The following is a 13,358-nucleotide window of genomic DNA, read 5'->3' as shown; positions in this document are numbered from 1 at the left end:
TTTTTTCCACCAATATCATATGTCCTTATTTTATGGGAATATTTGAGGTCTCTAACAATAATGGAGATGAAGATATAAAGAATAGAGCAGGGCAGTTTTATTTTTCAGTCATTTTTATCAGACCAAAGTGGTGCATGGTGAAGGTTGTAGGAACAAAATAAAGTAAACTTAAAAAATAATATTGTTTTGTGCCTGTGGCAATCCATGTTTCCTTAACATAGAAATACAAAGTTAAATGCATTGTTGACCTTTAGCAAGAAGTGCTTGATATGGAAGCAGGGTATAAGGCTGTATGTTCTGTCCTTTTCTTTTGGATATAGATGATTTAAAAATAATAATCATAAAGAAGAAAAGTATTCTCTTATCACCTCTACTGTGTCCAAGCCTCAGAAATATTAACTGGATTAAAGAAATACATTTCTTCGGGCTCATTTCACTGAAGGTTACACAGTATTCTCCAGAAAAAGGCACTAAGTCTCAAGTCTCATTGATCATTGCTGGTATTTTGGGAGTTGTGGCTGCTGGTGTTTGACCTTAAAAGGGAAGTCGAGCCCTACCAGCCGATGGGTCTGTTAGTGAACACTGACCTGGAGAACAACTGACTCATGGCTTTTAAAACAACCTGTTTATACTGTCACAGTCACTCGCTTTGTCACTCTGATCTGTTTGTAAGATACAAATGTAAAGTTTCATTACCTTCTTACTCACACATAAAGACAGCTAGTTCCTACAAACAGGATCACAGTTTAACCTTAACTAACACAAGTTTAACAGAGTCTGTACAGTTGTACAGTCCGATGGCTGTGCAGAATTCTCAATGAAATTCAACTTAATCCGTTTTTCTAAATTCTGCCCAGAATGGTCTCAATTAAAAGTCCACAAAGTTTCAATTAAGTTAATTGAGCAGATGTTTGTCTTCAGTAGTTCCTCCTGGTTTTACTTCATTATCATTCAGGAATCTGCGGTCGTTCTTAAAAATCATGTGATATTAAATGACATCAATGTTCTTAGTCCAAAAATGGAAAGGTATATTGAATGTAAGGGCTTAAACAAAGCAGACAATTGCCTGGTGCCTCAAGCTGAGAGGAGGCCCTCAGAAACAGCTGATAGGTTGCTCCGCCCACAATTTTTTGATCTTTACGTGAGAGACTGCAATGACACCATGGTCAGAAACCTGATGAGGCCAAAACCTTCATCATATTAGAGGTTTGGTTGACGACTTATGTCTAAATGTGTGTGTGTTTTGTTTCTGGCATGGTGGTGGAGGTTAGCACCTAAAATGGATTTATGTGTGTGCTCAGTGCGCACTTTGTTTATGATTTTAAAACTAAAAGGATCATATTAAGATTGTGTGTGTGTGGGGGGGGGGGGGGTTCAGTCGACTGACTGAATAAAATAATTCATGCTGCACATGCCTTTCCTCCACAATAGACCTCTTCAAATTTACTCAATCGATCATTTGGGTTTTATTGGAATTGTCCTCAAAACGTATTTCAGGCAAATAAAAAGTTTCTTTATAACTATTCTGGATATTTAAACATTCTGACAGAGAAGAGAAATCATTCCAGAGTGTCTCCATCTGGCTGAAGCAGGTACTGAAGTGACCCAGCCTTCGTGTATGATGCTGCCAGTCTCACAGTTCCTCCCTCCTGAACACACTTTGGATCCCTCCTGCGCATTCTTCAGAGATGACATCTCCAGTCAACAAAGCCATGATCGAGTCCTACGCGCTCATGGTCATGGTCATGGGCACGTTTTTCGTCTACTTCTGCGGGATGGTTTGGGCTTTTTGTAACCCGAAACTGAGCGGAGCGGAGGAGGAGTACGGGACCGGGAATCAAGCAGTGGAACACGGGGTACACCTCTGCGCCTCACAACCTCCACAGCGGAGCCTCAGGTGCGTCTGTGCGCACATGGCTCCAGCCCCGCCATACACAGCCGAGGGGTTCAGTCAGACCACTTACGTTAACTTCTGGGATGATACTGACAGTCTGCTGTCAGACTGCACCGCAGTTTGTCGTGGGGAACACGGAATTAACAACATGATTGGATATAGTCCCTCCTGCACCGCGTAGACTGAAACATGGTCCAACATCCAAGCTTGCCTAATTGTAAAACTGTGTTGTTCTCCTCAACTCTCTGTCAAGCCATCACGACAGACATTTTATTTTGAGCATGATACAGATGGAAATAGCAAATTAAACTTCAAATAATTCCAGTCACTGTAAGTTGTTTTGAATTCAGATGTCCATGTGTTATTTCTGTCAGGCATGCTGCAGGAGTAAAACTCTTTCTGTCACAGAACTAAGTGATGTGCATCAAGATGATCGAGATCCTGCAGGACCACTGTCATACATGCTGGGTGGGTTATTTGAGTTTTTCCTTCAGTTCCTTCCTTACTTCACCTTCCAGTTGCAGTAATTTCTCATACAAAACCTCTGACGTTTCCAAATCGACGTCCATCTGAGGAGCAGAGGACACAAAATTCAGACTGTGAACTACTTGACATGGCTATCTAAACGTATAACATTCTTTGCCGTACCTTCTGTGGTTTTGTGTAGTTGTTGCCCAGTCCAGATGTTAAGCTGTGGTACTTGACATGCGGGTCCAGTGATTCAGGATTTTGCTTAAACAACCAGAACTACAGGAGAGAGCAGCACATTGTAAGTATTTCTTTTGTACTAATGAGTGTATAGAAATAGAGCTCAACAGTATAGTTCCAGAAGTAAAAATCCCATACATTTTCTGAGTAGAGATTTTGATCATCAGACATGATATTGTGACCATCAAAGGTAGATTTACTATAAGCAATGAGAAAATGAAACAATGTTATATACTCCTGTGGAAGCACAACTCTGTATGATATTGACTACATTTAAAAAAAAACGTGTTTTACCTGCAATATCAAGGAAAAGTACTACACTACCCACAATCCTCAGGTGTAACAGCAAAGTCTATGATTGGTGGAGCTTGCTGTTACCATGGAAATGTTAACCACAACCACGACAATGATGTTGGTTGAGATCAGTTCATTCTGGGTTACTACACTATACACATACATACATGACACGAACTATAATTGAATGTAACACTATTTTAGTAACAAGGTTAAATTCAAGAAGACACACTGGAATAAATTGGAAAGGGATCGTTTGCAAAGGTTTACATAATTCCTTCACTCTTTAAATAATGATGTACACACTAGTCAATGGAGAAAACGAATGGGAAATATACTTCCAGAACAACTCTGGTTGGTTATCACTGTTTCACTATGTTAGAGATTTTCTTTTACATACCAGGGCTTCAGCTCCATTATAAGGTGTCAGGGTGAAAGTGTTGGTGAACATTCTTATCTGTGATCATGAAAGACAAAAACAAATGACTCAAAAACTGATTTCATACACACAAGATTAACTGGAGGAGCAGATGTGTGTCAGTAATTTACACCGAGAGCTGCACTCACAAGCCAAAAGAGAGGCATAAGTAGGGTCCAGAGGAATGCTGGGAAAGAGGGCAGGATGCCATAGGTCAGACTTGTCATCACAAAACCAGGACAAATCACAGATGAGTACAAACCCTGGAAAGCAAAAAGGCAGAAGGATCCCGATCAACAAACTCTTTTAAAAGGTTTGTGCCACACACAACACAACATGTAATGTGTGTGAAAGACAACCTGTTTGTTGTAGTGTGTGTTGAGCGCCAGGCTGAGCAGGTCGGAGGCATATTTGGAGGAGCTGTAGGGCTGGGTGCCTCTCAGGTGCTGAACGTCTTCAAGGTTAAAAGCTGAGCGGTGGGCGTTACTGGAGGAGGTCCAGATCAGCTGCGAGGTCCGACCTGTGTGGCACAGAACTGGCTCCAGCTCCCTGATCTGGACCATAACACAGATGGGACATGACATTGCCTTAAAAATAATCATCATGATAAGTCATTAAGCCACAGTTAAGCTATAGTTCATAATAACAGAGCAAATACATTTTTAAAATGTATTTTTGTTTCCGCTGCAATTTGTATTTTAAGGAGACAGAATGTGGCACCCTACGGATTTGAAAAAAGAAAACTTTGTTAAATTTTGAAAACTTTCTGTGTGAGAAAGAGGTAAAGTGTAATTCTTTTAAATATGAATTCACTCTTACATCTTCAGCGGACTCTTAAGAGACTTACAGGGAGTAAAGACAATAATATGGCATCTTTTTTCATACACGCTTCATGCCCTTTAAGATGAATGAAACTAATCAGCAAAGGTAAATTCCCCTTAACATTTTAACTTCATTGAGCTTTTTCAATAGGACCACACTAAAAGTCACCTTTTCTCGGTCTCACAAGCAAAATTTCTTTCCACTCAAATCCATGTGCAAATAGCAAGAAAGATAAATATCTGATCGTTTGAGCAGGTTCCTCTTTGATGGCAACTTGATATGATGGACACAATTCACCTGCAAACGCACACTAAGCAGAAAACTGTCTGCAGTGACCTTATGACCGGAACAGTGCGCACTGTTAATTTTTAATGAGCATTACTGCTCAGTGACAGTCAGATCGAGTATCACCTATATTTGGTCCACAAGGGCAAGCAGCTGACAAAAGAAATGAAGGGAATGCACTTTAGTTCTACGTGTGAATCAGACCTATAGATTAGTTTGAAGTAGCAGTGACTGACTAGTAGGAAGTGACCAAACAGGTTGGTTGTGAAAACTTCTTGCAGGCCATCAGAGGTGATGCCGTCCCTCTGTGTCAGAATCCCCTCACCGGTGGCGAACATGGTAACAATATTGCTAAAATAGAAGCATCAGAGAAATGATGAAGATGACTGAAGCATTTAGGATGAGTCAGATTATAAAACTATCATGTGCAGTGATATAGAGGAACATCTAAAATCAAAAACATACCTAGAGAAGAGGCCTCTGAAGAAGGCTTTTACATCAAACTGGGGGTTTGGCATGATACCTGCGTTCAGGTAAAGGTAATCCAACCGGTTATACCTGCAGATGACAAGCAAAGGCACAGATGTTTATTTAGTTGCTTGCTAACACACACATAAAGAATCTGTTCCATGATTATTCAAATACGTGTGTGTGTGAGGCCATTCTACTACCTGAGCCTGACCTCCTGTGCGGCGCTGATGACAGAGGAGATGCTGCTGGTGTCCAGCTGCAGCAGGGCCACCTGAGCCGCGGGGTGAGACGTGAGGAGGGCAGCGCGAGCAGCCTGAGCCCGACGCATGTTCCTGCAGGCCAGACACAGCTGCAGGCCCTCTGAGTCCTGGGAGAGGAGACGCTCGCAAAGCGCCAGACCGATGCCACTGCAGGGAGAGACACATACCATGGACACGTATTACTATAACCACACAGTACCTGTACTGTACTTTCTTGTACTAAAAGTTATATAACTGAGCAACCATTTTGTTTGAAACTATCTTTATAAAGAGATTTCAGAGGCAAATAAATAAACAATATGTAAATGAAATACTAAACAGATCTAAAATATGATTTAATATATTGAGAGAAAGTTATTAATATAATATCCACTTGAGATGCCAGACTTCATGTGAATAGCAACAATAATAAATACAGTCATTACCTATTTGCTCCCGTCACCAAAACCACCTTATTCATCTTTTCAGGTCCAAACTGGAAACAAACAGAAAACACAAATTTTACAGACCAATGTTCTAAACATGCAACAAGTTCTGTGTCTGCTCCATGTGTGCATGTCTTCATTCTCCACCTCCATCCTGTGATTGGACACTCTAGCAGGATCCAGCCAATGAGATCCTGACACCATTCTGGTAAGCTTCAAGCACCGCCCACACAGTTTACAATATACAGCTCTGATAAATAAGACAGGAGCTCACACAGAGAGAGGTTTACACTTCCCTGTTTAAGTTTATTTTGTAATTTGTCCATCAATGTACAGCTTTAGTTTATATAAAAAAACATTCTCACTAAAAAGTACAAAGAGTACAAAGTTTCAATAAAAAAAAAAAAAACATTTTTGCAGCTCTACACTCATTTACGACACTGAGAAGATTGTTAATGCCATGAAGGAGGAATTTGTCTTCAAACCAGATAGTACATGAGATTGCAGAGTAGTGAAAGATAAAGGCTGAGATGCCATGCGCCATGGATAGAATTGTCTTTAACGTACGAGGTAAGTGGGACAAAGGCCTCTGATAAGAGTGCAGAAATTGTAAATACAGCTGATGTAGCTCAAACAGTGGTATGCAGTAAGACATTCAAGCTATTAGAGTAAAACAAAGAACACACAGCTTTATTCCATATGGAAAAACACAGGAAAACACATAGATCAGTAACAGAAAGAGCGAGTTGACTGCTGATAACTAATTCCCATTGATGAGTCATTACAATGTGTTTGAATGAGCTTAACCACTGTGAATGTGATCTGCAGCGGTCATACCAACTAAACACATGATTTAAACTTAAAGGTACAGTGTGTAGAATTTTGTGATATCTAGTGTTGAAGTTTCATGTTGCAGCTGAGCACCCCTCACCTCACTCTCCCCTTTCAAACTTGAAAAAGAACCTTGAATTGTTATAAAAACTCAAAAGGTGTTTAGATTGTCCAGTCTGGACTAATGTAAAAACATGGCGGCCTCCGTAGGGAGGACCCCCTCGATGTTAATATAAAGTATTTAAATATAAAGGGCCTTTTCTGGGGTAAAGAAAACTACAATTCATACAATTTAGATGAAATGAACTAGTGAAAACATTGTGAGGATAATTCTACATTAAATTTTGGCCAATAGATCCCTTTCACCTAAATCTTACACACTGGACCTTTAATGTTCTTCTTCATTCCTCTTTTAAAAGACAATTTACTTTCTCTTGTTCAACATCCACAACACACTCAGTGACATCGCTTCAACGAAACACACCGAAAACATACTGGTAACCAACACAGCCCAGCCTAGATTCCTGATTTTGTTTTACAAAGAAAATTACATGATATTTCAACTTTAAGAGCATATTAATACACAAAACATAACCAGAACAGACACATATGAACATATAAATATAAAATACAAAATACTGATATTTGAGATTTAGACTTATCTATTGAATATACACAGTCATATACATGTCGTGTTCAGATCACTGTAGGAAAACTGCAGGGAGATGAGAAAGACTTGAGTTACTCGATGTTCTTGTTTAAACGTGTGGAGGTTTGTCCGAGTGACTGAGATGAAACACTTGAAATATAATGAAATGTAACAGTAATGGATCGCTGCACTTTTCCCTTCTACATTCAAGCAGTCCTCAAGAAGACAGTTCTTCTACAATGTCTCATACGTTTGTTTACCAAGCACGGTGGCAACATGGGAAATCTAAACTCATCAACAAAATTAAAATATATTTTTCAAAAAAGTGCCGTAGGTCACTTGCTACATTTAATTTTGATTTGCACAACACGTGTCACCACACAACCGTAATCATCTTTGTTTCATGTGTTTTCAGGGTTGGTGTACAATACAACAGAATTGATTTTCTTAAGAATATCTGCCTTTCTATGAGACGTCTTATCAACGTAATTGTGCTGATTAAAATCAAAATGACACACACACAAAATGTCTCTGCTAGTCCATCTTTGAGGTGTGCTAAGTCCTTGGAACAGTGTTTCCCAGATTGTAGCTTGTAGCCCACAGGTGGCTCTCGCCCTCAAGACAAGGCGGCTTGAACCTGGAGTGTGTCTGCTGCTTTAGCTGAGCACCGTTTCTTCCAGAGATAAGCAGACTGGGAATCACTGTCTGAAAACATAGCCCCGACTTAAGGCTGTATTTCCAGGAGGGCTTGGTGTATTTCCTGGAAAGAGGGCCGTTCCTTGGTATTCCTCCTCCAGCAGCTCAGCATGATCTTGTAGAGCGGGTCTGGACACAGCACAGGCTGAGGCAAGTAGATCTAGACGGTAGGGAGGGAGGGAGAAATTAAGGCCTTGGATTCAAAGGTCACCTCCGCCAAGGAGGTTATGTTTGCTTTGTAAGCAAGTTTACGCAAAAATAACAGAACAGATTTCCATGAAACTGGTGAAAGGATACTGTATAGGTCAGCCACATTATATTGTGGTGCAGATGTGGATCAGAGTGATTAATACTGTGAGATATGACGAGTAATTCATGGATCTTAATGAAAAAAATCTGGCATATTTAGAATTTAGAATTTAGAATTGTATGAAATTTGACTGTGGGCCTTGGTAGATGTGCTCTAATGGTCTAGTTGATAATTTGGAATGGCACTCACCTGTCTTTTCTGGTCCCTGAAAAACTCTCCTGTGTTCTCTATCACCTGCTCATCAGTGAGCTGAGAGTATGGCTGCTCTTTGCAGAAGTTTAGTATCTCCCACAGGGTCACCCCGAAGGCCCACACATCACTAGCTGTGGTGAATTTACCCTGCAAAACAAGATGGTGTAAATAGTGATCAGCATAGTCTGCAAATATGTTAGTTTCAACAATTACACTGCACAAACATGACTGTGAACATGTTTCTTTATAGATCAAGTATTAGTCCTCACCAGCAGGATGCTCTCCCATGACATCCAGCGTATAGGGAGCACGGCTCTGCCCTGGATGCGGTAGTAGTCACCGCTGTACAGGTTCCTGCTCATGCCAAAGTCAGCTATCTTTATCGTGTACTTCTTGCCCACCAGGCAATTTCGCGTGGCTAAGTCCCGATGGACAAAGTTTAGAGAGGAGAGGTACTTCATCCCTGATGCTATCTGAGTGGCCATGTAGCACAGATTACTGAAGCTGGGAATGAAAGAGAAGATATAGTTTAATGGGTCATGAAGGAAAACAAAAGAGAAGTAAACATGTATTTACATCAGCCACTTAATCACCTGACAGTAGGTGCGTTGCTGAGCAGAGCGAGCTGTCCCTCGGGTTCGTGACGGGACAGAAACTGGTTGAGATCTCCGTTCTCCATGTACTCTGTGATCATACACAGCGGGTCGCTGTAGATGCACACAGCTAGGAGGCGAATGATGTTGGGGTCCTTCAGACGCGACATGATCTTTATCTCTTTCAGGAAGTCATTCCTACCAACAGAAAATCATATGCTTGAGTTAAGTGACTCATTTTACACAGATCAGATTTATATCAAAGTCATATTTACAGAACAGGAAACAGGCTACGAGAGGCACCCAGTCAATACCTGGCATTTTTGTTGGCATCTGAACGGAGCATCTTCACCGCCACTAAAACTGGCACGTCCTCTGGGATGTCAAATAAAAACTCTTTATTCATGAAATCCTGCATTCCTTCTGCTTCACACAGGTGCACCTGAGAAGAGAAGAGAAGAGAAGAGAAGAGAAGAGAGGAGAGGAGAGGAGAGGAGAGGAGAGGGGTAGAGAGAAGAGAGGATTCAATTTCAAATTTAAATCACAACATACAGTAAGTATCTCAAGGATCTTCTCAAATTCAGGTGTGTAGGTAGTTACAAGTATAATTGTTTTTCATGTTCAGTTTTTTTTAAGTGGATAAAAACTCCCCTGAGTAGACTAGAATTTAGCAGTTTTTATTTATTTATGTTATTAATTTTATTCTTTTAATGTTGTTCTTGTATCTGTTTTGTTTTATTGGATTACTGATGATATGAGCTGGCCCTTCTATGTTTGCTACTATGCAATTTATAGTTTAATTTGTAAAGCACACTGTAACTCTGGTTTTCATAGGTTCTGCAGTAATAAAGTTCATAATTGTTATCATTATTGTTATTTGTTCTTTTTTTTTTTTTTAAATAAAGCTGTAGAAGTATGGTAAAGAGCACACACCTCTCCAAACTGGCCTTCTCCCAGCTTCTCTTTGAATGTGAGCAGTTTTCGTGGGAACTCCTCCACTGCGACGTCCTTCCCTGACAGCAGGTCCATGGTCAATGCAGGGATGGCGTACGTGTTGCTTCCTGTCACACCTTGCAGGTTCACAATGTCTGCCTCTGCATAGTGAGGGGCGCCATCCTGGACCACAGTAGATGTGGTGGATTTGGATGCTGCTGTGCAAGTGGAAGCTGAAACACAGTATACAAGAATGAGATTGAGCATATCTATTTAAATTGTATACTGTATATGAAAGCAGACATGCATGTCCACCTACCAGGCTCCTCCGAGCTCTGTGCAAACTCCGGGAGCTTACATATGAGGCGTGAAGGCTCCTGGTAGTCTGGACCGAGGGGGAAGATGCGCTCGTAGGTGGAGTTGGACTCCTGTTCACTGGTTGTGCTCGACTGGTTGTGGTTGTAGGCGAATGTCTCGCTCTGTATTGACAAACTAGCAGTTAGTTCATCGTCCAGCATCCGACGAGAGGCCTACAGAATAAAGGATGTGGGGGTGAAGGAACAGGTCTAATCACCTCCCGAAAGAAAATTCAGGAATCTAAATGAAATTGTGCAAAATATACACATGTATCCGTGAGCTGGTGTTCACTTGGTGCATTGTAATTGGTGGGCTCACCTTCTCCAGCATCTTCTGCCACACCTGCCTCCACAAGATGATGACAATGATGGCCACAAGGATGAAGATGATGGCCACTAAACAACCAATCAGAATCCGGGTGTTGCTGTCATCTACTTTGTGGGTAGGGTCATCTTCTAAGGAGGGGCAGGGAGATACAGATACATTTTTAATAACAGGATGTGGATATAAGGGATCATACAGTATATCTGCAATTCAATCAGACCCATCCTGAAGCATGTGAACACCCAAACAATGAATTACATTTTAATTAGAAGACTTTTATGAAATGTTTAGTTTAATATCAATCATAGTTGTGCTTCATTGAGGTGTGTCAGTGCAAAGTGACAGAAAGTGCAGACACACCTACATCTTGCAGAAACAGTTCATTATACAGATTAGTTCCACCCCTCATTCTTTTACTATTTTAAATTCTAATGGTAGAGATATATTTAAATGTGAAAGTAAGAAAAATAAAGGTGTAAACATTAAGTCAATGATAGCTGAATAGGACAGAGCCAAAGTAAAACCTGTGTTTTTCCTGCTGTAATGTGTAAGAACGTGTCCTGAATGCAACATACTAATGCTATACAGTGTGTACTACAGTATATCCTCCTTTTATGATTTAGCATGATTTAAGTATATGAGCAAAGTTGCAATCATTCTGTCTGGAGATGACTTTTGTCTTACAACAATTCAGTGTATTTTACAGCACATCAAACAGTGACCCTATTAAAGTTTCATGCTTTGTAGTTTGAGTATACTTTATCTAATGACTTTTCCAGTTTGAGGACACCACATTAAAAAACTATTCCTACTAGAAAAAATGTGTATGTAAAATGAATTAGGAACATCCTGAACAGTTTTGAACAATTTAGGTCTGTGTGTTATATTTGTGGAGCAATGTTGGATGAATGAATAAGACATATTCAATCAATCAATTAATCAAATTTAATTTATATAGACCATTTTCACAAATCACAATTTGTCTCAAAAAACTTTTTTTTGGTAGTTTTTCCCCTCTCTTGTGTCCACTGTCATAAATGATACAGGATTATTAAATGCATCCTGTTTCCTTCTATTATTAGCAGCACAGACGTGAGTGTGTGTGTCTTCAGATCACTAACCTGGTTGTGTGTTGGGTGGCAGTCCAGTCTTGGGCGGAGCCAGAGTTGTGTTGTACATGGCTGTGTCTGAAAGGGCAGATGGTACAGAACTGATTTTAATTATTGATTTGAATCAATAAATCATTCCTAGATCACATCAAAATGGACTTTAATAGTTTTCTGTTTAGGTCTTGATGTGAATTCTTAAACATATTGTTGTCTTAAGTTTGAAAATTAGATATTACATAAGCATCACTTGAACTCCTCGAATGTGAAATAATACAGTTATGTACGTAAAACTTAAGAGGTGCACACAGTTCTTCAGTACCTGACTGGAAAGTGATCTCACTGAACAACATCCAGGCATCAGCAAAGTAGAACTGGCATCTGATGGCACTGGCCATGTGATTGGCTAAGTTGACGGTGACGAATCGGGCGCTGGGGTTCTTCTCATCCACCACGGGACTGAAGGAGAGCGGCGGGGCCTCCCAGTCCGACTCAGAGCGGAAGTAACACACCACCTGGTGGAAAGCCTTGACGTGCTGGGAAAACATGTTGTTGCAGTGGACCTGGACCCGGGACACATTGAGGGGAGAGTTTTAGAAGTGATTAGAGATGTAAAACTGAAGTCTTGTGAAAAGATGATGTTGTAGTATCAGGAACCTCACCTTCATGGTGGTGAAGTTTCGCGTCCGGTCAAACTCAAACATGATTTCCACATATCCACTGGGAAAACTCTCATTGTTCCAGCCCACGTAGTCGTACCCGGGCCACACGTTGTAGACGTGACTGTGTGTAAAATCGTCCAGACCACACACCCCATCGGTCAGCTGACCCAGGCCCTCTGTCATACTGAGAGAAACACAGACAAGAGGTAAGCAGCTGAAAACACAGATGGCAACAGCCTGTCATGTGTCTGTCTGTTAGTTCATGAGCAAGATTTTGCAAAAACCACTGGGCAGATTACAATGAAACTTTACTGGAAGGATTTGATTTTGATCAGAGAAAAACACATTATGTTTTGGAGCAGATTTGAATCACAGGGTGGATCTAGGACTTTCTGTAACATTGGAAATAGGGTGTTTTGCAATATTTTTCATGGATATTGATTTTAGAAAAGCAGACTTGTTTAGTGGACTGATGTCGCTTAGTATGTGCTGTCAAAGAGTTTTATTGGTACAACCACTAGGTGGCAGCATTACAAAACAATCCCTCACTCCTACTGTTGGCTGAGATATTGTAATATGGGCCATTTTCTTTTCCCTCTGCAGTGTTCCTGGGGCCTGTGTCATGGAGGACATTATTCACCACGTCATAATCCAAACACTAATGTCAACAAACGACTCAGAGTTGTTCATTGCTGTGTTGAAACTTTCTAGACATGGCTGAGTCAGTCATTCCCATGAGGTATTGCTTAAAAGTAAACCACCATGATCCACTCTCCACCATCTGACTCTTTGCTTTCACCATGGTGACCAGGCAACAAAGAGGTGAGGTTGACACTTAAACTTCCCTTGGCAAATAATGGACTAACTTTACTTTACACAATCCAGTCTCCAGTGTTTACTGTATTGCACAATTCCTCCCCTGGTGCTTATCGTAATTTTCATATTTATTTTTGTTTCATATTTTTTATATTATTTATATTTATACTTGCACAACTACACCACAGCAAATTCGTTGTACGTGTAAACCTGCTTAGCAATAAAACCACATTCTGATTCTGAGGGTGCTGACGGAGGATGAGAGCAGTGGTGAAGCAGTTTGGTGTCAGTGGAGGGATAATAGAACACACA

General features: G+C 40.6%; 2 protein-coding genes and 1 long non-coding RNA gene across 6 annotated transcripts in view; 1 reads left to right on the top strand and 2 right to left on the bottom strand.

The window, feature by feature from the left end:
- Positions 1-1,078: 1,078 nt before the first annotated feature.
- On the top strand, positions 1,079-5,217 carry LOC138407227 (uncharacterized). The gene is made up of 4 exons (XR_011240645.1): positions 1,079-1,206; positions 2,269-2,362; positions 2,562-2,663; positions 5,080-5,217. It is a non-coding gene; the product is annotated as an uncharacterized lncRNA (long non-coding RNA).
- Positions 1,443-5,755, bottom strand: hsd17b7 (hydroxysteroid (17-beta) dehydrogenase 7). 3 transcript variants are annotated; one of them, XR_011240643.1, is made up of 10 exons: positions 5,578-5,743; positions 5,093-5,299; positions 4,887-4,979; positions 4,658-4,772; positions 3,674-3,868; positions 3,464-3,577; positions 3,297-3,353; positions 2,741-2,801; positions 2,543-2,641; positions 2,119-2,463 (listed from the first exon to the last, which is right to left on the bottom strand). XR_011240643.1 is itself a non-coding variant. In XM_020080974.2 (9 exons), exons 1-9 carry the CDS (start codon positions 5,715-5,717, stop codon positions 2,368-2,370), a joined length of 1,116 nt encoding a protein of 371 aa, XP_019936533.2. In that variant the 5' UTR covers positions 5,718-5,741; the 3' UTR covers positions 1,443-2,367. The 3 variants fall into 3 exon arrangements, 1 of the variants encoding a protein (XP_019936533.2); XM_020080974.2 differs by lacking the exon at positions 2,741-2,801 and having other exon boundaries at positions 1,443-2,463; positions 5,578-5,741; XR_011240644.1 differs by lacking the exons at positions 2,741-2,801; positions 4,658-4,772 and having other exon boundaries at positions 5,578-5,755.
- A 103-nt stretch (positions 5,756-5,858) lies between these two features.
- ddr2a (discoidin domain receptor tyrosine kinase 2a) overlaps positions 5,859-13,358 on the bottom strand; it is a 31,422-nt gene continuing 23,922 nt past the window's right edge. The window contains exons 7-17 of one of the 2 annotated variants that reach the window (XM_020080514.2): positions 12,231-12,414; positions 11,891-12,131; positions 11,584-11,649; positions 10,457-10,593; positions 10,101-10,311; positions 9,782-10,014; positions 9,163-9,290; positions 8,849-9,046; positions 8,525-8,759; positions 8,253-8,402; positions 5,859-7,913 (exon numbers count right to left, since the gene is read on the bottom strand). In XM_020080514.2, coding sequence (XP_019936073.1) covers positions 7,782-7,913; positions 8,253-8,402; positions 8,525-8,759; positions 8,849-9,046; positions 9,163-9,290; positions 9,782-10,014; positions 10,101-10,311; positions 10,457-10,593; positions 11,584-11,649; positions 11,891-12,131; positions 12,231-12,414 — 1,915 coding nt within the window. In that variant the 3' untranslated portion in view covers positions 5,859-7,781. The remainder of the gene's footprint in view (positions 7,914-8,252; positions 8,403-8,524; positions 8,760-8,848; positions 9,047-9,162; positions 9,291-9,781; positions 10,015-10,100; positions 10,312-10,456; positions 10,594-11,583; positions 11,650-11,890; positions 12,132-12,230; positions 12,415-13,358) is intronic. The other variant, XM_020080515.2, reaches the window with a different exon arrangement.

This window comes from Paralichthys olivaceus, chromosome 3, assembly GCF_024713975.1.
Source record: "Paralichthys olivaceus isolate ysfri-2021 chromosome 3, ASM2471397v2, whole genome shotgun sequence".
NCBI classification, from domain to species: domain Eukaryota; kingdom Metazoa; phylum Chordata; class Actinopteri; order Pleuronectiformes; family Paralichthyidae; genus Paralichthys; species Paralichthys olivaceus.
The sequence above is the reverse complement of the archived record's forward strand: the minus strand, read 5'-3'. Positions and strand labels throughout refer to the sequence as shown.

Coding starts and splice junctions, on each gene's coding strand:
- hsd17b7 (XM_020080974.2), bottom strand. CDS start 5,717: ATGAAGACATGCACACATGGAGCAGACACAGAACTTGTTGCATGTTTA. Junction 4,980..5,092: donor GCACAGGAGGTCAGGCTCAG/GTAGTAGAATGG, acceptor TGTCATCTGCAG/GTATAACCGGTTGGATTACC. Junction 4,773..4,886: donor TTCAGAGGCCTCTTCTCTAG/GTATGTTTTTGA, acceptor CTTCTATTTTAG/CAATATTGTTACCATGTTCG.